The 21,262-nt window shown below is 43.1% G+C and overlaps 1 protein-coding gene across 2 annotated transcripts in view; it reads right to left on the bottom strand.

Annotated features, from left to right (window-relative positions):
- Window positions 1-21,262, bottom strand: part of FGF18 (fibroblast growth factor 18) — a 152,420-nt gene that overhangs the window by 21,400 nt on the left and 109,758 nt on the right. For both annotated transcript variants that reach the window (XM_081944688.1, XM_081944689.1), the window contains one exon: window positions 7,323-7,429. In XM_081944688.1, the coding sequence (XP_081800814.1) occupies window positions 7,323-7,429 (107 nt within the window). The remainder of the gene's footprint in view (window positions 1-7,322; window positions 7,430-21,262) is intronic.

Raw genomic sequence — 21,262 nt, 5'->3', positions numbered from 1 at the left:
AAAGGAAGGGAATAGCTAGTGAAGACAGGCTCACCTCCATTGAAATTGGAATAAACTACATGAAATATAGACTTGACCTTGACTAGCCTGCTCATGTTTAAAATTATTAGCCTTGTCTACACTCATAGCATTTGCTAAGTTGGCTGATTTGGCTACATTTTTTGTTAATGTGGACCAGCTGTGTATATGCACCGAACGCAAACATACAATAAACAGATTTACAATCCTGCTCGTAATATCATGGCCAAATTGAGTGACAAACAATAATCAACAAGGGGAAAAAGTGTGCATGAAGGAAAGAGAAAGAGTGAGAGAGTGAGAACAAATGCCAGAGAGATTGCATTCCAAAATATATTTTTTTAAAAAATTCCACTGGAAACCTTGGCACAGGAAAACTGGAGGAGATGTAATTTAGCTTCCATGAAAAAAAGATGGAGAAACTCTTCTTGTTAGGTCTGGGGGCGAATGCCACTTGCAAAGATACCTCACCTAGCAAATCACAAGGCGGAGAACTCATCCTGTTTCTCAAAAAACTAGCCCTGTGTCAGGTTTCCCTGCTCTTATTTGTAATGCCCTTTGTAGAGGATAATAGGAAACCAAGTGTTTAAAACTCAGACCAGGTTTTCAGCTGGGGAAAAAAATCCAAAGATGTTCATTGGGATAGAGAAGAAAGCCAGATGGCACATGCTAGGAAAGACTTATGCTAAGTAGGTTAATAGGAAAGGAAGGGGAGGGGGGGAGGAATGGTGCACAGTTTCATTATTGGCAAATGAACTTAAAGGGATTCTTGTCCCCAGAGTGGACTTAAATATCTGTTTCTTGATCTAGGCACAAATATGTATTGTGGGTTTTATTGGCTGTTGAATATATTAAAAATGCAGTTGCTCGAGTTATTGCTAGAAAAAGAGCTGAGGCTAAGATATTAATGATGAGCATGACCTTCAGTATCACTAACATTTTCCCCCATTTTGTATCCTCCCTCACCTACCCCAACCCACCTGCCTTAAGATGTTATTGATATTGGCAATGCAGCTGTACTGGAAAGCTTTGTTTCTATAACAGAATGTTTGTACAGGTAGTCTTTGACTTACAACCCTTCATTTTCATGACCATTCAAAGACATAACACTGAGGCTTCAGCTGGTCCAGAATGCGGCCACACGGGTTGTCATGGGGGTACCTAGGTGCTCCCATGTTACACCCCTTTTAGGCAGCCTGCACTGGTTGCCGTTTGTTTTCAGGGTGCGATTCAAGGTATTAATTATGACCTTTAAAGCGCTCCATGGCTTAGGCCCAGGGCACCTGCGAGACCACTTACTGCCACCAGTAGCCTCCCACCGTCCAGTGCGATCCCACAAAGTTGGCCTCCTCGGGGTGCCGTCGGCCAGACAGGCTAGCGACCCCCAGGGGGAGAGCCTTCTCTGTGGGAGCGCCTTCCCTCTGGAATGAGCTGCCCCCGGAGCTTCGCATAATCCCCGACCTCCGGTCCTTCCAACGCACCCTAAAAAGTTGGCTTTTCCAGCAAGCCGGCCTGGCCTGAACAGAATAAAATAAATGATTGATTTCATTGTTAATTTTAATCTAATTTTTAAAATGTTATTGTTAATATTAATTGGGTTTGTTTTTGGATACTCTTATCTAATTTCCTTTTTAACTTTTGTAATATGCGTTTTTTTTTTATGTTGTACACTGCCCTGAGTCCTTTGGGAGAAGGGCGGCATATATGTCCAATAAATGAATGAATGAATGAAATGAATGAATGAAAAAAAGGACTTAAAACCAGTCTTCCCACTTACAACAATGGCAGAATCCCCATAGACATGTGATCAAAATTCAGGCACTTGACAACTGGCCGATATTTCCAGTGGATGCAGTGTCCCAGGGTCATGTGATGACCATTTGGGACATTCTCAGCTGGCTTCAGGGCAAGCAAACCGAATGGGGGAAGCTATATTCACTTAATAACTGTGTGATTCATTTAACAACTGCATTGATTCATTCAACAAGTGTAGCAAAAAGGTAAAATTGAGCACAACTGACTTAGCCTTGCTGAGCAGTGGAAATTCAGGTCCCAACTGTGGTCAAAACCTGCACAGTTTCCCAATTTGTCATGCCAATCTATTTGTTGGAATTGTTGGGAATTGGGACAAGTAAAGGAAGGACAGGATAAGATGCAAATGTGTTATTTTACAATGAGGTTATAGACACACACACGTGCAGACAAAGATTGGTGATCAAACACCATTTTTTTAAAAAAATAGAAGAAATCGATGAAAAAAATAAAATCTGTTCATTTGATTAAAATAAAGTTTGAATGAAAAATAATTTGTTTCCCTGTCGAAAGCTATCAAAAGTCATGGAGGCATCTGAATCAACATCTTCCAACCAGTAGCATTGATGGGCTGGATTAAAGGTCACATCTCCTCTTGTCATCCTGACCAGTGAGTGGACAAATGTGCCACCCTCACCATAAACGGCGGGGGGGGATGGTAAAAACTGAAGGAATCAAGATGCCTTATAAAATAATATCAAGAGTCTGAATGAAGTTAATCACCACAAATACCTGGGCATCCATCAAGCTGACAACATCAAACACACTGAAGTCGAAAAGAAAGTAAGAAGTGAACACATCATTATAGTGAAGAAAAATCATAAATTTCAAAGTCAATGGAGAAAGAACAATTAATGCTTGGGCAAATCCAGGCATTAAACACACAGCTGAAACAGTGGACTGGACCCAAGCAAAACTCTGGACATACAGACCTACAGTCATGTGAAAAAGTCAACTACATCCTCTTTTTTTTTTTTTTTTATTAAAAGAGTTTTGTACAAACAAATTTTCCCCCTTTTCACCCCCCCTCCACACAATATAAATCTCATACAAATGCTATACCCCCCAACCCCCCCGCAAAAATTCACATTCAAATATTATACCAAACACTTTACCCCCTCCCCTCCCCCCATCTTAAAATAGATTACTCATAACCCCTCTCCTCCCAACAAAAACTATATAAATTACTCTTAAATTAATAATAACACATTGATCATTTTCTAAGCTAATTTAACATCTATAACTCTTAATATAAATTTCTCCTAGCCTAACAATGTTTCATTAGTCCCATCTTCTAATTTATTCATACATATATATTGCCCCACCCTCCACCCTAACCCTCCCCCACCTCCCACACAAACCCACCCCCCTGACTTCCGCTGTATACCACTCTAACAATTCCAAACATCCCATATACTATTTACTCTGATCATCTATCGGTCTAAACATTCTTACCTAAAGGCTAGATAATAACTCCTAGTCTGGTATTTATTCTGTATATAATCAATCCATTTTGCCCATTCCTGTGTGTAATCCTCCTGTTTCTGAGCTTTTAAGAAAGCTGAAATTTTTGCCATTTCAGCGAACCCCGCCACCTTCTGAATCCATTGATCAATTGTCGGCAAAAAATCTTTTTTCCAATGTTGCACAATCAACAACCTAGCTGCTGTAACCATATACAAGGCCAATTTTGTTTCCCCTTTGGTAAAATCCTTAACTATACCCAATAAAAACATTTGTGGAGTGAATTGTATTCTTTTCTTAAATACATTCTGCATAACCCACCATATTTTTATCCAAAAAGCTTTAACATCCTCTTTGAGTGCTCTAGTTTTATGTATCAGGACATAGTAAAAATCATTTGGTCCTTAACAGTTCTTAAAAGTAGGGGCAATAAACCACAGCCTAACGCTGTGCGCTGGGGTCCTAAATTCCTACCTGACCCCCAGCTGTTTGTCGGCAGCCGCCAAACGAACCCCCGCAGTGCGGTAGCCCTCGCCGCGGCGAGAAATGATCCGCGCTCCAGGCAGCCTGTCTCACGCGCGTATTCTTCAAACGATGAAAGAAAAATTACAGAAAAACAACAAATTCTAACTAGGAGCTAACTAAACTGGTAATAATAATTATGAGGAGCAATGCTACGCTAACTAGAGGGTCCAGCCTGCTGCTCAAGGACTGGATCTCCCCAAATTGCGTCCTGTAGGGCAACTGAGTTTTTTTAAAACTGAGCCTCTGAGGGGAGCAAGAGGCGGAGCTACAAGTATTCGAACTCAGTCCTTGGGCAGCAAGCTGAAGTTAACCCGTGCTTGGACACTCCAAGCAGCGCCTAGGAGAAATAAATATACCCCTACTTCTTCCATAGGTATGAAGAAGCTAAGCAGCAGCCAGGTGCTGCTAATCAAGTGGCCTTGATCAATTGACCATCAGCAAGTGTGAGTACTTCTATAAAAGCTGAAGTTTTAGAAGTTTGCTGGTCTCCAACATTGAGGTGTGTGTTAACACAATACCAAAGATTAGCAATGATCTTAGAACAGTGGTGTCAAACTTGTGGGCTGGATACGTCACACGTTGGCCATGGCCAGCCTTGGTTTAGCTAAGGGGAAAAGTGATATGTCACATGATGACAATGTGATGCTGTGAGTTTGACACCCTTGTTGCAGAAGAAGTAATTGTTGCTGTTAGTCTTTCACACATGGCTTCTCCATTTTGGCTTTCTTTTTGTAAAATGGTGACATGATGTAATATGTCATGTGTTGTTCATATGGGGTATTCACCTATTTTTAAGAACTGCTAAGGACCAGATGATTTTTACTATGTCCTGATACAAATAACCATAGAACTCAAAGAGGATATACTGTACTTAGTTTTTCACATGACTGTGTATATGAGCATACATACATATGCATATATACGTGTGTGTGTGTGTGTGTGTGTATGTGTGTGTGTGTGAGGGGAGAGAGAGAGAGAGAGAGAGAGAGAGAGAGAGAGGGAGGGAGGGAGGGAGAGAGAGAGAGAGAGAGAGAGAGAGAGAGAGAGAGAAGGAGAAGATTACTATATATAGTAGACCCGGAGACAGAAAAATAGAAGAGAAAAAATTGGAGAAAAATTACAAAATACAAAGATCTGCAAATAAACTAAAATAACTCTGGCAAAAGAAAGCAGAGGTAATATCAATATTAACAGGCACCTTAGATGCAATCCCAAAACATCTGGAACACCACTTGAACACCATCAACATTGACAAAATCAGCACCAGTGCTTTGCAAAAGGCAGTTTCACTTGGAACAGCTTGCATCCCGTGATAATACCTTTAATACCATCAAAGAACAACATCTGCCTATCCTTGATCCTTAAGAACTCAGTAGGTGGATACCAATGCCAAATCCAGTCTAAACATCTGGCTGACTGTGCCAACCATAATATGTTCAATATATTTGCTGCCTGACTCCCAATGACTTTAGGCAATTATTGCAGCCCAGCTGTTTGCCTAGGATGGATATTTCTTTTCTGGTTTTACATATGAAAATAAAAGAATAAGAGATGGTAAGGTAATAGCACCAGTTGGGACAGAGGAGCTCTGATGCAGCCCAGTGATGTCTAAAACTGCAACTCTAGAAGTTCCTGATCCAAATTTCACCTCTCATGTACTCTTGTTGCATGTTATTAGTCAAGTCCCTCTTAGTGGCATTCTTCCCCAGTTCCATCTGAAATACTAGAATAAGTAGCAATACAGATCCATTTTAAGGACTGTTGGAAGAATTATAATGCATGTGGTGTTTTGTAAATCAAAGTATGAATGTTTATTAATCATAATCTAATAATAGTTTGGATAACAGGATAGAAATGATTTTTCAAATAATTGCTATCATTTTTATTAATTTATATTTTTCCATTTGTTCAAGAAAATTGGGCGGTATACAGATTTATTTCTTTTCCTCTCTATCCCTACAGGATCCTCGCAAAGTAGATCAGGTTGTGACCCAGTAAATATTGGAAGATTTCCACTTGGCTAAGTGTCAATCTGAAGCTGGATCTCTAATCCTATAGTAATCACTATACTGTACTATAACTGTTGCTAATGCTGGTCTCCTGATCTAGTAATACCTCTTTTATCAGATTAAAGAATTTGCTGTTGTGAGTAAAAGTGTTCCTTGCCAGTTTTTAGTAAAATAAATAAATGCTCAATTTATGACCACAATTGAGCCCAAAATTTATGTTGTGAGATATTTGTTAAGTGAGTTTTGCCCAATTTTATGACATTTCTTGCCACAGCTATTAAGGTATTCACTGCAATTGTTCAGTTAATAACTTGGTTGTTAAGTGAATCTGGCTTCCCCATTGATTTTGCTTGTCAGAAGGTCATAAAAGGTGATTACATGACCCTAGGACACTATACCTGTCATAAATATGAACCAGTTGCCAAGCTCCTGAATTTTGATCATGCAACCATGGGGATGCTGCAATGGTTGTGAGTGTGAAAAAATGGTCATATCACTTTTTCTAGAGCCGCTGTAACATTGAGCAGTCACTAAATGAACTGTTGTAAGTCAGGACACAAAAGAAGTTTGCTTAAAACCTAATAATTTATCTTTCTGCGCCTGGTTTTTTATCTGAAAATGTGGCTTCCAGACATATAACTCTATTTTCTCTAATCTAAATTCACTCACCCCCCAGAAAAAAAATCTGATGCCAGTGTAAGAATTAATTTTGGAAGGGAGGCAGGGACAATCCTTTTTTAAAATATCTAGAGTCTGGATTTGTCTGTTGCCTGCCTTGTCATACTCCAAATGTGCCAAAATGTGACCCAAACAAACCAACAGAGCGAACAAGGGTGGGAACTCCCCCCCCCCAACCCTCAAAAGTAATGGATTCATTTTAATCTAAAACTAGCAACTATGAGGCATAGGCAAATGTTACATACTTCATCACATGCTTCTACTGTTTGTATATGAAGATCAAAGGTAATGAAATATTCTGGTAATCTAAGAAGCACAAACCCATCTCCAATAAGATCTAAAGACTGTACTACCATTTCATTTTAAACTGTTCTTATTTTAAGAGTGATGCCCCATTGTCTAACATCTTAACATGTTTCTGCAGTTTTCTGTTTCTGTTTCTGCCTGTTTAAACCACCAAGGTAAGAGAGATTTCTATCACGTAATGCGAACTCCCAATTGTTTTGGAGAAAGAACAAGAGAAGCACATCTTTTAACAATTTATGCATCTGTAAAATGGAAACCTGCATGTACGCAAAGAAATCAGTAATAAAACCCCAGTGGTAAACCACAGTACTTAATTTTATGAGAGGATTTTTTTCTTCTTTTTTTCTGTTTTTAAGTAAAAGCATGAATGCTTGAAGAATTCCACATTCCTCAAATCCTGCTTTTCATTTGGGGCTGACAGGCAAAGTTCAGAACACATCATTATGGGAGTTCACAGTCACTGCTAAAGGTAACACTCATATTACAAATGAATTAATAGAAAACACTTACCTTCCCTACTAGCTTGCCTTTCCTGTTCATGCAAAGGTAAAAGTCTGTCTCTCTCCCTTTGATCCGGACTTGACTGCCAAATGTGTCTGTTTCCACTAGAAGCTGGGCTTGTAAAGGAAGAGGAAGAAGAAGGAAAAAAGAAAAAAGGGGGAGAAATTACAAGCATTTACCAGACTGGTCATAGAGTGAATGAAGAAGATGACTTCTTATATGGTCTCCAATTCAGAGACAGAGTATCATTGCTATATGACTGGAGGCATGCAGTTCAAAACGAGCACACTGGCTTTCATAAATGATCCATTACACAGTATATCATAAGGAAAACCCACACAGGGATACATAATTGGGGTGTGGGGTTTTTTGAGTTTTTTTGGACAAAAAGACAGGCTGACAACTCTGTTCAAAAGAACACCATAAAAAGGAGAATAGCATTAGTTTCACACAAAACAAAAACAAAAAACTCACTTTCTTTCAAATTTCAGGGGACATCTGGATGTTACTGATTCCAGATTGTACTTTATATCACAATCACAATCCCCTCCCCAATTCAATCCAATCCAGGTAAATCAGGGAAAAGGGGGGGAAGGGTGCAGGGAGGTGAGTTACTACAACTACATTCCTGCTGCTACTTTGTGTGGGAGCAAATAAAGCATTAGATCAGTAAGAAAGATGGTCCTGCCACCATAGCGTTGTGAGATGGGACAATAACTGCTGGCAAGAACTGGCATCTCAAATAATGGTGCAGCAAATCTTTTGAAAGGAAGTGAGGGCTTCCAATAACTCTCCCCCTTCTCACCATCTAGAAGGGTACCAACTAAAGCCAAGCTGAGATTCCTCAAAAGATATTGTCCAAGAAAGTTTTTGAGATGATTTTCTTACTGCACTAGAACAAAAGATGTCTGCTTGGCTGAATGTTCTCTTAAAATTCTCCATATTAATTTTTTCCCCTTGCCACACATTATCCTAATACAGTGTTGGCGAACCTTTTTGGCACCAAGTGCTGAAACGGGAACGCGCGCACGAGGGAGTGCCAGAAACTGGAGGAACAGCTCCCTGGTGTGCACGGGTGGGAGCTCTGGAAACAGGAAAAGCAGTTCCCCGGCGTGCTTGTGGGCACCAGGAAGCTGGACTTCCGGTTTCTGGCATGCATGAAGACCATCTGGATGGCACGCATGTGCATGCCGGAACCCAGAAGAGCAACGGGTGACGACTGGTGTGCCCAGAGAGATGGCTCTGTGTGCCACTTCCCGCACGCATGCCATAGGTTTGCCATCATGGTCCTAATACATCAAAGATGGAACATACATTCCTTGAGTGTCCTTACCCATTTTATTATTTCTTTCGAAACAAATGAGTCTGTGTTTTATCCTGCACTGAAATTCATGCATTAAAACAACAGGGGGCAGGTCATCATTGTGGCCTCAAAAATAAAAAGAATATGATGCCAATCGCAGCTCACAATAGTAGAGATCATGCCCAAACAGAGTGTGGCACGTGACACCTACAGCAAAATAATGTATTGTGAGATGGTCCAGCCACCCAAACTTGCCTTCTTTCCATTTATTCCATACATTTCTCTTCTTTGTACCTCTTCCCACCAAAAACAAGGCAACATTTGAAGCCACTGAGCAAGTGTCAAGCCCCTTTAGGTTGGGTAAAGAGTTTCCTCTACTTTTCCTTAAGAGTTCCCCCACACACACTTTTTACATATCCTAACTTCTCTCTTTTTTATAACTCCATCTTGTTTATGCATAACACAATTTTAGCAATGGGAAGATCCATCTTTGGATGGAAACGAGTCTGCTAACCGCATGAAAATCTTTCTGGAGGTTTTAAAATAATCTTTCTATCGTTTCAAAGGAGCATTTGTGGTGGTGGAAATAAATAAGGGAAAGTAATAAAAATTGACAGGTATGTTCTTAATTTAAGTCCGTTGATTTTAAGAAGCCTTGTGCTGCATATTTAGAATAAATAAGTTAACCTCATCTGACCAGACCAAACTCAAACCCTAAATTAAAGCTGATCAAAGACGAAACACAGGGCAACTTATTCACATCATGGTTCTAAGCCCAAAGCAGGCCACCTTGACTGCAGAGAAGTGCAATGAGCCAAGTTCCAGGAACCAGGCTCAGCAGTTTCACAGAGAGCTATGAACAGATGCTTTGGAAAAGAGACAGCAGGTGTTCCTTGGTTTAAAAAAAAATGCCTGCGAGGAAGATGTTAGCAGAGATGGTAAGAAAGACCCATAAGGAACAGGGAAACAGCTTTGCCAAAGAGTTGTGAGAAAGATACCTTTCTGGGATCCAAGAGAGCTGCTGCCAGTCAAAACAGATAACACTGGGCAGGGAAAGCCAATGGATTAACCCAGTGTGAGGAAAAATTGCCTGTGGGCCAGCATAACTGCACGTTAACTTTGCTGCTTCTGTCTGCCAGTGTTGCTGCAGTTATAGGTCAAATGCTCAGGGAATTCAATCCTTCAACTTTTTTTTTTTTTTTTTGCTGTGTATAATGTTGACTGTCAGATAAAAACAATTTCTGGCAAACTCTGTCCTGTAGATTCAATAACAAATCCTAATGACAAAAAGATTGTCTACCTCCCATCCTCCATTCTCTTGCAGCCAAATTGTCAATTTCAATCATGTTAAAGCAAATGGCTCGGCCTCTTTTAAAAATGCATGTGTACCTCTCCACTCCAAAATACTCCAAGGAAAGCTGGGCAGTTTCAAAACTACAAGATACATCGCCTCACTCTTAAACTAAAACAAGTATGAGTAATACCCAGGCTGATTTTAATTTGAAAAGTATCACCTTAAAAAGATGTCAGTTCCCTGCTGTGAAAATTAAAACCATCTGGATGGCGTGATTTCCAATAATTAATGTAGCTCTCCTTTGACATGGTGACTAATTAAAATATGAAACCCCCTGGTTTTTTTTTTTCCAAGTACCACATTTGAATTACAATTACAATAAAGCGCCAATAAAATAATGGAAATAACTTTGGAAGAAATGAAAAATATACTTTTCTGCTTTTTTGACTTGGCACAGAATAGTATAGGCAAAGCTTTATGCTAGCAAGAATTAAGCAAAGGCAAAAGTGAAGCAGGTAACCTTTCTGGAAAAGCACAAGGAACAACTTCCAAACGTATCGAAACAAGAAGCAGTTGCCATCAAGAAACAGGTTTGAAAGGCACACAATTCAGAAACAACATACTGGAACGGACAAGAACAACATACTAGGAAAGAACTCAGTGACGTGCAGTCAGGTGAGGCAAGTGAGGCACAGCCTCACCACTCTCATCATGAAAAAAAAAAGTAAAAGGAAAAAGCTGAGCTAGTTACTGCCTCACCGTGGATGACTCTGCTTAACCTCACTGGTGCTCTCCCTCCCCAAGTGTAGTGACTTCCTCCCCAGGCCCCCATTCATTTCTCTCTCACACACACACAGCTGGATAAAACTATATAAAAATCTAGCCCAGCTTCACTGATTACAAGTTTGAAAAGGCAACGTGGCTCCACCTGCAATCAAACTACACTTGGGGAGGGAGAGCACAAGCGAGCACTGAGGAGACCACAGGAGGAGGCAGGAAGCCAGGCAAAGAGCCATGCTGTAGTACACACACTTCCCCCCCAGCCTCTTTCTTTTGGAAGGCTCGTCTCGGCTCCCCTCCGGCTTCTCTGCCTCTCCTCTCACCCCAGCCTGCCAGCAGGAGGTGGTGGGTGGGCTTTATTGTGTTCCAGGCATTTCCCACCCAGACAGCAGGCTGCATTTGCAATGGTGGAGGTGTTTGGGAAAGGCAGCAGGGGAATGGGGGGGGATGGCAGAGGAGCTGCTTTCAAGCCACTGGAAAAGATATCCAATCCAACTTTTGTGTGGGGGGGGGTTTGTTTGAGAGTGAGTGAGAGAGGGAAGGGGTAGGAGAGATAGTCCAATCCAACTTCTGTGTGTGTGTGTGTGTGTGTGTGTGTGTGTGTGTTTGAGAGAGGGGGAGGAAGGGAGAGAGGGAGGAAGGAGGGGAAGGAGAAGAAAAAGAAAAAGAAAGAAGGAGCAAAGGAGAAAAACAAATGCTGTCGCTTTAAATCGGAACTGAGCATGCCTGGCTGTGGAATTCTGGGAGTTGAAGTCCACAAGTCTAAAAATATTTGAAACCCAGCACTGTGTCAGTGCCTCACCAGTCATAAACCTCACCGCACGTCACTGAAAGAACTATACCTCATTCTCAGAGATCTCCAGAAGTTGTCACTGTATTGTCAATTTTAATGAGACACAGGGGGACAGAATGAAATACCCATTTTAAACTTAACACCAGTTCATGATGAAAAATGCAATTCTTTTGTTTTTTTTATAAACTCACTACATTTTAGAACAGGGCCACTGGCATCCTACTCAAAACCCCAATGGGACTTCTTGCCTTGAAAAAAGGTTACCCTCCTGCAATGCAAAGATCATAATGTGAATTTGAAATGAGGCAAATGGAATTAGCCCATTTTAGAGGCTGTGAATCCAGTTCTGAGATAGATACATTAACCAATTAGGCAAGGGGGTATAGTAAAGAAGGCAGCCCAAATTCCATTTATTGCTGCTGTTTATATACTAATCATGAATATTTTTGTCCTGTTGGAGTGCCAGCAAAATTTGCAGCCAAATTTCTGAAATTTGCATAAATTTGCATAAACAAAGGAGTAAGCTTGTACATACTAGTGCCCTCCTACAGTTTTTTTTTCAACTTTTTTAAAAAGTCTGTATGGTAGAATACTGGTAGTCCTCAACCTATGACCACAATTGAGCCCAAAATTTCTGTTGCTAAGTGAGATATTTGTTGAGTGAGTTTTGCCCCATTTTACGACCTTTCTTGCCACAGTTGTTAAGTGAATCTCTGCAGTTGTTAAATTAGTGGCACAGTTGTCAAGTGAATTTGGCTTTCCCCACTGACTTTGCTTGTCAGGAGGTTGCAAAAGGTGATCACATGACCCCAGGATGCTGCAACCATCATAAATATGAGTCAATTGCCAAGAATCTGAATTTTGAACACATGACCATGGGGATGCTGTTACAGTCATAAGTGCAAAAAATGGCCATAAGTCACTTTTTTCAGTGCTGTTGGTAACTTTGAACAATCGCAAAATGAACTGTTGTAAGCCAAGGACTACCTGTAATATTTTTTAAGCAGCATCATATTTTCCATGAATTACCAAGAGAGACACATTTGTGACATGGATATATACATTTGCTTGATTGAAAGAAACAGTGAAATAGATAAATACCGCTACAAGGGTGAGAATTACATATTACACTACAGCAACAAATATTACTGAAAATCTATAGATCTGACTTCTTTGCAGAATGGGAGGGGTTATTTGCATGAGAGAAGGGGTGGAAAGGAAAGAGTACTTAACCACTGCAGCACAACTTCCAATCCTAGCTGAACTTAATCCCCAGGATACCTGGATCCACATTTGCAAAATAAACATAGGCTGGAACTCAAAGGAGTAAAAGCCTCAAGAGGAAGGAATTTCAGAAGAAAAAAAATAGCAGGCAAGGGAAACATTATGCACATATATTCTTCCCCCAAATCAATCTCTTCTGAATCAAATTGAGATTTGATGAGATTTGTCTCTTGAAGAAGAAACCAACTGCAATGCACTCCTTCCATTAGCTAATTCAAGAGTAGTGCCAACAGACTTGAAAGCAAATTCAATCACTGAGAAACAAACAAATCTATAATTCTTTTTATCTACACAGCATAAGCAACCACAATTTCAGATGCGGGTCCAGATAAACAGCCCCTACATTTTATGATTGTGAAAATGTTTAAAAAGAGTTTATTGTAAACAAATAATATATCACCACATATGTAATGTACCATATGTACAAATAGTTGTGGCTGGATGGAATTAAGAGGTCTTTAGAAAGACAGCGATGAGAAGTCTAAAAAACAGAAGTATATGGATATGGTGGAAGCAAGGATGATTTGCAAGGATAGAAAGATATGGAGAGGAATAGAGGGTAGTGTTAATGTAAACAAGATTTAGTCAAATTTCCTTCCCTTGTCTCCTGCATGTACTCTTTTTTGCTCTTATTGTTTCTTAGTCTTTTTAAAGTCCATATCTAAAAATTTGGATGCAGCAATTTGAGAATCCCTGGCAAAATAAATAGTTTCCTAAGGTACGCTGGATCTTGTTGGAAGTTTCCACAAGGATCTATTAATTTGCTTCTCCAATCCCACTCTTTTGCAACCTCTCAAACTATACCTGGAGCAGAGATGGTATTCTGCCAGTTCGCCCCGGTTTGGGCGAACCGATAGTGGCGGTGGCGGGAGGCTCCACCCACCTGTCCTGATGTCATCACGGATGCTGTGCGCATGTGCAGAAGTGCTGCACGTGAGCGAAGGTAAGCGAATTTCATGCCTGACCCGGAGGGATCTGTTCTGAGGAGCATGGGGGCATGCGAAGGAATACAAAGACAACATGGCCTATATTATGAATGAAAATTCTGTTCTCTTCATTTGGGATACAAACCAACTCTACCTGCAAAGAGAAATTGTCACTCAGTACCATTCAGAGGATCCATGAAAAGGTGAGCCTAACTTGTGGAACTTGAATGTTTCTTTTTCTTGTTTTCTTTTAATTCAAATGCCTGTCCTATAAAAAAAACTGTCTGCAGGTATATTTACAAGTAGGTGAAAGGACAAATTATCTTGCTTTGATCACCTAATACTTTTGGATTAGTCTTGATGGCATTCATTCATAGTTTATTTCACTGCAAGGCAGCGGTGGGTTCCGACTGCTGCTACTGCCTGTTCATTCAGAGACGCGCCGCACAAGTGCATGTACTTGATGCGCGCTACATGTGTGTGCAAGTTTGCTGTCGCTATGCATGCATGCGAGCTTGATTCACGCTATGCGTGCAAGCTCGACGTGCACTACACGTACATGTGCAGCACTAAACAAATGCTTCTGCGCATGCAGAAACAAGATGGTGGTGCCTACGGTGGTGCAGAGAGAACCAGTTCGGGAGCATGGCAGGCCCAATGACTACCTACTCAGCCGAACTGGTCCGAACCGGTAGGATCCCACCTCTGCTACAAGGTTAAAAAAACCTCCCTCAATTCAATGGACATCTAGGCTTTTGGGGAACAATAGAGACGTGGTTCTACCACAGTCCCCTTCCAGGATTATTTATTTATCTGCCTGTCTGCTTGCCTGTCCAATAGTCCTCAAATTTCCTGGTAAACTCTCACCCTACTAAGGAAAGATTCCCCCTTGGAAATCACTGAATCCCAATAGAATTTTCTTGCTCAAAAATAATGTAAAAAACTCAGTTACTTCGGATATTTTTGGTGCATTAGGAAACAAGCCCTACATTTCTATAAAGGGATCCTTTCTCTGTACAATATATGAAAATGTGTGAAGCAACTCTTAAAATACCCAAAATAGTATATTCAACCACAGCTCACATTTAGAACCCTAATTTGAATGTTGCCATACATGATAGAAGGAGCCTGTAAATAATAAATATTATGGATAGTATGATTATATAAATCATATTCATCATTATCCTTTCCCCTTATTCTAATCTAGTGCCAGAGGTGGTATTCAGCAGGTTCTGACCAGTTCTGGAGAACCCGTAGCGGAAATTTTGAGTAGTTCAGAGACTCAGTAAATACCACCTCTGACTGGCTCCGCCCCCATCTATTCTCTGCCTTCCAAGTCCCAGCTAATCGTGAGGAAATTGAGATTTTACAGTATCCTTCCCTTGCCACTCCCACCAAGTGACGCCCACAAAACTGGTAGTAAAAAAAATTGAATCCCACCCTGTCTAGTGCATAGGAGATGTTGAAGCAGCAACTACTAAGGATAGGGGGAAGCAAGTATCTTCTCCACAACTTCTCGTCTTGAGTTACAAAGCTGTGGATAATACAACAAAAAGGAAAGAATGAAAGTGATCCCTAAGAAAAATCTTGGCTATGGGGTTAATACTTCCAATCTTTTCCAATCCTGTTCTCATATTTAATCATAAATAAATACTCTGCTCATTTTTTTTCACAGCGTGCTTAATATTCTCTTTCAGAGGAGGGGCTTGCCCCCAAGTCATTGGCCCTACACCCTACACTGAGATGTGCTCAAAATAAGGGGAATTGGTATTTTCATTGAAGTGAAGTGGATAGTGTTAGATATTAGCATATATCACAGCAGGTCTCCTCTCTGGTCCGCCGCTACGGCGGGAAACAGGTATCGTTCGGATTGGTCGAGAGGCGTACCCGATCCCTATAAAAGGGGAACCCTCCGGCCACAGAGCAAGCTGGATCACTACTACTACTAATAAAGAGCTGATAAGTCACTACGTGTCTGCAGAATCCAACATTGGCGACGAAGGTGGGATCGAGAGACAGATAGGACGAAGAGAGCTACTTCAGAATCCCAGGATTCGATCCAGCCCAGGAATTCGGCAGCAATTCCGGCAGCCATCTCAGGACACCGCAGCGCGGCGATTTCAAGCGAAGAGAAGATGGCGATGCACACTCCCCCCGCTACGTTCGACCCGATGAACGACGAATGGGAGGCTTACATGATTCGTTTCAAGTGTTTTCTCGAAGCGAACGAATACACGGGGATAACCGATGCCCGAAAGAAGAATATCTTCCTCAGCTACTGTGGGCGAGATGTTTTCAACACGGCCAGAGACCTCTCCGAGCCTACTCCGATACAAGCGGTATCATGGACGGCGTTGCAACAGACTCTACAGACTCATTACGCACCAAAACCTTCCCGCCACGTTTGCCGCCAGGAATTCAACACGCGGAACCAGAAGGCGGGAGAATCAATCAACCAATATGTTGCAGCCCTACAAAAAGCAGCAACTCACTGCGAGTTCAGGGATCTGGACGAGCATATCCTGGCAAGACTTGTTTGTGGGTTAAGGGACATTGCGCTACAAAAAAGGCTGTTGGCAAACCCAAATTTAACCCTACAAATAGCGCTAAACGAAGCAAGGGCATCCGAGTCAGCGGAAAAATCATCGGAAACCATACAACGCGGATTCAACGTAAGCCAGTCAGCACCCAGACACACCAGAGTCCACTACGAGGACACCAACCCCGATTACGAGGATCCCGAGTTCGAGGACAGTCACCTGATGCGGAGCAGTCACATGAGGCCTGGGGGGAGACCCGGATTCCGTTTGCCTCCCTGCGCAAGCTGCGGAGGGAATCACCCCCGGTCTACCTGTCGGTTCAGGAACGTTGTTTGTTCACACTGCAACAAACTTGGGCACATCGCACGAGTGTGCCGGAGCGAAGTCCCTGCCTCACGGCAGCCTCCTATGTACCGCCAACAGAAGCCCAACCCAGGGGCCTGGCGAAATCAAAAAGGGCGCCCAGAGAGAAATCCACAAGTGTTTACCCAGAGAGACAATTCCCAAAGAGCTGAAAGGGCGTATTCCCAGAGAGATTATACACAAAGAGCTGAGAGAGCGTTCTACCAAGACGCTCAACGAGAGTATTTTCAGGATACAGATGCTGAGATAGAGTTGACCCAGAGAGAGGAGTTGCGAACGTATCTCACCACAATAAGTCAGGTCCGCACCAAGCGACCTAAAAAGCTGAAAGTCACAGTCCTCTTGGAGGGCTCTCCTTGCGAGCTAGAAGTTGACACAGGATCGTCCCTGACGATCATTTCATGGGCCTCCATGAAAAAGGCTATCCCTAGCCTCAAAAAGAGCCAACTACGCGCACCAGACATCCTGCTACGAGACTACCGGGGGAACCGAGTCCCCATCGTGGGCCAAGGCACGTTCCGAATTCGTTTCAAGGACATCGTAGCCCAGCTGCCTGTGACCATCGCCAGCGCTCCGTTACAGAACCTTCTAGGACTAGATTGGTTTGAAGCTTTGGGATTAGAAGTCACCGGAATCAACGCCGTGGAGAACAGCAGCGCTGAACAGATTTTTAAGGAGTTCGAGGATGTGTTCAGCCCCGGTCTTGGTAAGTATGTGGGTAAACCAATTTCATTCAATTTAGACCCCAAAGTGGCGCCAATCCGACTTAAACCGAGACGAGTGCCTTTTGCACTCCACCCAAAAATAGATAAAGAGATAGACAAGTTAGTAGAACAAGGAATCCTTGAGCCGGTGGATCACGAGCGCTGGGAAACTCCCATTGTGACCCCGGTTAAACCAGACGGGTCCGTCCGCATCTGCGTGGACTATAAATGCACAATTAATGTCGCGCTACAACAAAGCGCATATCCTGTACCAGTGGTACAACACTTATTGCACTTGTTGGGGCCAGGAAAGATATTTGCTAAATTAGACATGGCACAAGCTTACCAGCAGTTGCCCGTGGATAGCGCCACGGCGGAGGCCCAAACTATAGTGACGCACAGAGGAGCATTCAAATGCAACCGGCTACAATTCGGTGTGAGTATTGCTCCAGGTCTGTTCCAGAGCGTCATGGAACGGCTTTTGCAAGGGATACCAGGGGTCGTCCCCTATTTCGACGACATCTTGGTATCCGCTGCAAACAAGGAGCAACTATTAAAAAGAGTCAGAACTGTTTTGGCCAGAATCAGAGAGAAGGGTCTCCGCCTCAAAAAAGAGAAATGCCAAATTAACGTGCCTAGCATAGAATTCCTGGGATATAGAATCGATGGTCAGGGAATACACCCCGCTTCAAAGAAAATTAAGGCGATCCAGGACGCCCCCACACCACGAAATCAGACCGAGTTGCAGGCCTTCCTCGGACTACTTAACTTCTACAGTGTTTTTCTGAGACAGAAGGCGACCGTTGCTGAGCCATTACATCGACTACTCCAGAGGAATGCAACATGGAGATGGGGACGATCCGAAGCAGCAGCTTTTGCCGCAGTAAAGCGCCTGCTCACCACCGACTCGCTGCTAGTACAATACAGCCAGACGCTACCGCTGGTATTGACCTGCGACGCATCCCCATTCGGAGTGGGCGCAGTCCTTAGCCACAGGATGCCAAACGGGAACGAAGCACCCATCGCTTTCTACTCTAGGACTCTTTCATCGGCCGAGAGGAATTACAGCCAGATGGACAGGGAAGCGTTAGCCGCTGTAGCTGGAGTAAAACGTTTCCACGAATACCTCTACGGCCGCGATTTTGAACTAATTACAGATCATAAGCCGCTGTTGGGACTTTTGGCGGGAAACCGCCCCACACCAGTCTCCCTTTCTCCATGCATGACCAGGTGGACTGTTTTCCTGGCCGCGTACTCATACAAGTTAATCCATCGACCGGGCTCCACTCTAGGACATGCAGACGCACTCAGCCGTTGCCCACTTCCGGATCTTTTGCCAGACCCCACTCCCGAGGTACCAGTGTTGTTAATTGACTGTTTGGACTCAGGACCGGTTTCTTCCTGCGACGTTGCCAGATTCTCTGCTAGGGACACTACAATAAAGCAAGTTCAAACCTGGGTTTGGAGGGGGTGGCCGAAAGGAAACGTGGGCCCGGAATTCAAGCTATTTTGGGGGAAACGTGATGAGCTTTCAGTGTTGCAAGGTTGTTTATTGTGGGGGGATCGAGTTGTTATTCCTTATGCGTTACGTAGAAATGTATTAGAGGCATTACATGTGGGGCATCCGGGGATCGTTAGAATGAAGGCATTAGCAAGAAGTTACGTTTGGTGGCCCAACATGGACAAAGAAATAGAGGAATGGGTGGCCACTTGTGATCCATGCCAGGAATCGAGACCAGCACCCCCGGAAGCGCCCGCCACAGAATGGGAGAAGCCTAAAGCACCCTGGTCGCGAATACACATCGATTTCGCAGGGCCAGTCCAAGGTCAGACTTTCCTCATAGTTGTGGATGCATACTCCAAATGGCTAGAAGTAGTCCTAATGACTTCAACCACGGCAGAGGCAGTCATTAAGGTTCTACGGCGACTTTTCGCCACTCATGGCCTGCCCGACCTCCTGGTCTCCGATAATGGGCCCCAGTTCACAGCCATGCAATTTGAAACGTACTTAGCAGGTCAGGGAATTCGGCATGCCCTCGGCGCGCCATTCCATCCGGCATCAAATGGACAGGCGGAGAGAATGGTGCGATCCGCAAAAGAGGCCCTCGCTAGGATGGGTCCAGGTGATTGGCAAACACGCATTGACCATTACCTCCTAATTCAACATATTACCCCCAGTGCAACGACGGGTAGGAGCCCCGCTGAACTACTCATGGGCCGCCGTCTACGGTCTCACCTGGACCGTCTTCACCCAAATTACTCTGCCACATCGCCCCCAGACTCTACAAGCAAAATTCGGAATTTTAGCATAGGGGATTCAGTATATGCCCACAACTATGCAGGGGGGACATTGTGGATGCCGGCAAGGGTCATTGGCATCACGGGCCCACGATCATATCTGCTAGAGCTTGAAGATGGACGAAATTGGAAAAGGCACATCGATCAACTATGAGGTCGCCTGGCACACTCAGACCTGCGGGCTGACGATGAAAACTATCTGCCAGCACAAAGTCAGCCACTCGAGAGCCCCAACACAGAAAACCACGACACCTATGAGCCCAGGGTAGAACAAGAGGTCGAAAGAGAAACCGAACATCGCCAAAGCAACGAAAGCCTGCAGACCCCCGAACGCGAAGCAGAAAAAGCAACCGATCCTGAAACCACTCCAGATCAACCAGAACTGCGGCGTTCCACCCGTGTAAGGCAAACACCCACGTATCTTAAGGACTATGTAACTAACCGGAATGCTCCGTCTAAGAGGGGAGGGGTGTTAGATATTAGCATATATCGCAGCAAGTCTCCTCTCTGGTCCGCCGCTACGGCGGGAAACAGGTATCGCTCTGATTGGTCGAGAGGCGTACCCGATCCCTATAAAAGGGGAACCCTCCGGCCACAGAGCAAGCTGGATCACTACTACTACTAATAAAGAGCTGATAAGTCACTACGTGTCCGCAGTCTGTTCTCTCGTTGCCCGAATCCAACAGATAGGTTAAATTGGTAAATCAAGCCTGACAAAGTGGCACTTATATAAAAAATATCCTCATTTTCACTACTGCCGTTTTCTGCTTCTCTCTCTGCTTTTTGAATCTACATCAAGAATTGAAATAACCATGGAGAAGAGTAAGAACAAAAATAGAGAGGGCCAAAATCAAACAAAGATTTCCTTGATCATGGCCAAGAAGATTGGTCCAGATGAAATATACTATAGCAGTTGTGTAAATTATTCATACGCAGTTATGTAACTTCCCTCCCACACCACATTATTTCCTTCACCATTGGAAGATGTGTGAAGCACTGGTTGGAGAGAGATCATCATGGAAAAGATATATTTGTGTTTCCACTAGCAATAGCATTTAAGCTTCTATAGTGCCCCATAGCACTTTCCAGTGCTCTCTAGATGGTTTACAATATAGGCTTTATTTAGATATTGCCCCCCACAATCTGGGTCTTTATTTTAGCAACCTCGGAAGTATAGAAGGCGAGTCAACCTTGAGCCACATCAGGATCAAACTCTAGGCTAGGGGCAGAGTTAGTCTACTGTAGACTGTCTACAATATTGTACTTTAACCAGTGTTCCACCAGGGCTCTCCCTAAGAATCCATACCAACTTAATGGCACTTAATTCTGCTCCCCAACAGTGACTTCATTCTGCCTTTCCTCCAGGAGTTCAAAATAAGGTACATGATACTCGTCTCTCCATTATCTCCCACAATGATGACCCTGTGGGTTAGGATGAACCCCCCCCACACACACACACACACAAAGATCCTCCCTCCCTTAACAAAAATCATCATTCAGAAGCAGTTAGGAAGCAGTTTCCCCCACCTAATAACATGTGTATGCAACCACTCTGCAAGTACATTTCCCAAGTATGTTTAATGACTAGAATCAGAGATCCACATGGGTAGATTTTAAATGGCTTTTATGGATGAAATGCTGATTAAAAATAATACAATTATTTT

Source organism: Natrix helvetica (genome assembly GCF_964273705.1).
Source record: "Natrix helvetica genome assembly, chromosome: 2".
Taxonomy (NCBI): domain Eukaryota; kingdom Metazoa; phylum Chordata; class Lepidosauria; order Squamata; family Natricidae; genus Natrix; species Natrix helvetica.
This window is presented reverse-complemented; position numbering and strand designations above follow the sequence as displayed.